Below are 3,212 nucleotides of genomic sequence, written 5' to 3'. Positions count from 1 at the left end.
GTAACTGTCAGTACGTGGTGTATTTGCAGACCGCCGTGTGACAGCTAATGTTAGACCCCAAACTGCTCCTGATGTGCAGCCCAACACTTCATGCGACTTCTCTGTTTCAGTGTGTGTGTAGAGATGAATGAGTGGCTCTGAAGTGAGTTGTGCTCTCTTTAGAAAAAATATAAAAGAAAAGTGATAAAAGTGCAAAGTGCGGTAGAAATACAGTCCAGTCACCATTTTTTGACTGAGCTTTTTGCAGGCTGGAGCCTTCAGGTTAAAGACTGTGCGCTGTTCTGTAAGTGAGAGAAATATCTGTTTTAGTGGTTCTCGCAAATCAGCTCAAAGTTTAATCTGATATATTTTGAAAGCTGTCTCTGTGGAACATTAGTGATCAGATATTGAGAGTGAAAATGAGATGTAAGTCAGCAGGTCAGCGAGGACATGAGAATGGAGGTTGTGGTGAGTAATGTGGGCTGTGAGTGGACGGAGGAGCAGAGGGGAGAGAAGGACACAAAGTGGTGACACAACACAACCCAATGTTGAAAGAACAAATAATATTCACCATACGCTAGTAAACATTAAAAATATTATAAACTATTTCTGCTCAATGGATAAAAAAATAATCCTGCAGATTTACTCAGTGTCACACAAGTTTAATGAAGAAAATATTTAAATCCTAGTTCGATCTAATAATCTTACCTAATATAACAAGTCTGTTTTAATTTCACGTCCGAGTGACTTCAGTCATTTGTTTGCTTTTCTCTTCTGTTTTTTCCTTCTGGTGGACTGAGCTGAACTGCCGGTCGAGTGATTTCTCTCACTGCCAGACTATAAGATGCTGAATCAGACGATGAAAAGAAGACAAAAGTCGACTAGTGCCAACAGTGCAATTAATCCTGATTGTTTCTGGTTTTCCTTTTGTTTTTCAGGGCAATTGCATCCTGGTGGCTGAGAGGGGGTCAACTATCCAGAAGCCAACATGGCTGACGAGGTGAATGCATTGCCATTCTTCTATGGAAACATCACCAGGGAGGAGGCAGAGGACTACCTGCAGCAGGGGGGCACAAGTAACGGCCTGTACCTGCTACGGCAAAGCCGAAACTATCTGGGTGGCTTTGCACTGTCTGTGTTGCATTCAGGCCGCTGCTACCACTACACCATTGAAAGAGAACCCAATGACACATATGCTATCGCTGGAGGTAAAAGCCACAGGAGCCCTGTGGATGTGATCGACTACCACTCCCAGGAGACGGACGGCCTTGTGTGTCTGCTAAAGAAACCCTGCAACAGGCCCAAGAACATGCAGCCAAAGGTGGGGCCGTTTGAGGACCTGAAGGAGAAACTGATCCGAGAGTATGTGAAGCAGACATGGAACCTGCAGGTTAGTTTTAACTCTACCCTGGAAGTCAAAGCCAGTTAGGATATCTACAAGACGAAGAGGGGTGTTTACAACATATAATTTGAGTGGCATTTTAAGTATTGTGTTTCTTGACCCTTCTTACTTCTTTTTAGTGAGACCTCTGTGTTTCCAGGTCTCAGTAATCACTTTGGTGAATGCAAATGAGAGATGGCAATACAAAAAATAAAACTGAAGCTGTAATGAACTGTAGTTTTCCTAACATTATTTTACAAAATAGTTAAATAGCTGATGATTGAAAAAAATTACTCTACCGTTCGGATGGTTTAAAAAGAACACTTGTGGACCTTGAGATAATTTACTTTTTCCAAGGTTGACAATGAACTGTCCAACTCAAGATTTACTAAATGTGCTATCACCTCTAAAGTTTGTGAAGTTGTTAAATATTGCTGCTTTGTTGGTGCTTTAAGCCCTACATCCCAACACAAAAAGCCACCTTTCCCGTCCATATGATATGCTGCTGGACGGACAGAGCTAGCATGATAAGGGGACGGGCAGCATCACTTCAGGATACAGTTGGACAGAACCTGTTGCGTCTACATGAACACAGCAGGACAGTGTCAGGTTAAAATGCTGCTGGTAACAACATAAGGAGCATGAGGGCATCTATAGAGCAGGCAGGAGGGGCAGTGAATTGGTCTAAGAAACCACAGACTTTAATGCGTGAGTCGCCATACCTTTATAGTTTGAGAAAAAGCAGCTCCAACACATTCTCATCCCAAGTCGTCACAGTGGCCTTTTGTATCTGTATCCCTTTGTTTCTGCTATTGACCTTCTGGGGATGCAGCTTCCGTGTATTGTCAACAAAAGCACATGGCAACACATGGCAGCCAACTCCAGGACATCTATAAACGCACATGCTGGCACAGATGGTCAGGTTTAGGCAAAATAGGCACATGGTAAGAAGAAAAAAGACATCACATTCAGATGGGAAGCAAACACCGGAAATGAAAGTTAATAGTGTTGGATTCATCCACCGCCCTTCCTGCCTGCCCTATAGGGACCTTTATGCTCACTATATGACATCAGTACCGGCAGTGACACCATCCAGCGGTGTATTATGCAGACACGACAGGTTCCATCCGGCTGCATTCTCAACTAATGCCACCCATCTGTGTATCATGCTGCCGTGGCAGGTGCCGTCCAACCGTCCTGTGGCGTATAATAACACTGCGAACGGTTCTGTGCAGCAGCATTCTCAGCTGACCCCATCCAACGACCTTTCATGTGGACATGAAAAGTGTTTTTTTGTGTCAGGACCTTATCCCAAAATCACATCAACAGCGGCAGTATTTAATGTCTTCGGAATGAGAAGGGTCTGCCAGCTCCATGTGTAGGTTATGCAGAGGATAACTTGTACCCGTGAATGTGGATTGTGATATGGAGTCATTGTATTTTTACATTTGATTATGTAAAATGAACTGAACACATAACCTCCTTGGCAGGAGTAAAGATGGAAACGGTAACTGTAGAGGTTGCTGTAATAATACTGTTGAAAACAGGTGAGAAAAGGCTTGGCCTTCATATTGTCATTATAAGTGTATGCACATAGCTCGTGTGTATGTGCAGGGAGCAGCTCTGGAGCAGGCCATCATCAGCCAGAGGCCTCAGCTGGAGAAGCTCATCTCCACCACTGCACATGAAAAAATGCCCTGGTTCCATGGATCGATAACCAGAGAGGACTCTGAGCCCAGGCTTCAAAACGGCTCCCGTACAAATGGAAAATTCCTGTAAGTATTTTACAAGTGTTTTTGTATATCTTCTGGCTGTGTTTGTAGTTAATTGTGTGAAATGAATTAATAATAAT

At 43.4% G+C, this 3,212-nt stretch overlaps 1 protein-coding gene across 1 annotated transcript; it reads left to right on the top strand.

Moving 5' to 3' along the window:
• Window positions 1-923: 923 nt before the first annotated feature.
• LOC121939860 (tyrosine-protein kinase SYK-like) lies at window positions 924-3,135 on the top strand (the record flags this gene model as incomplete). The annotated part of the gene is made up of 2 exons (XM_042482791.1): window positions 924-1,369; window positions 2,975-3,135. Coding segments are annotated over exons 1-2 (563 nt in total), but the record flags the coding sequence as incomplete, so codon positions are not given.
• Window positions 3,136-3,212: the final 77 nt, after the last annotated feature.

Source organism: Plectropomus leopardus, unplaced genomic scaffold, assembly GCF_008729295.1.
Source record: "Plectropomus leopardus isolate mb unplaced genomic scaffold, YSFRI_Pleo_2.0 unplaced_scaffold6384, whole genome shotgun sequence".
Lineage (NCBI taxonomy): Eukaryota > Metazoa > Chordata > Actinopteri > Perciformes > Serranidae > Plectropomus > Plectropomus leopardus.
This window is presented reverse-complemented; position numbering and strand designations above follow the sequence as displayed.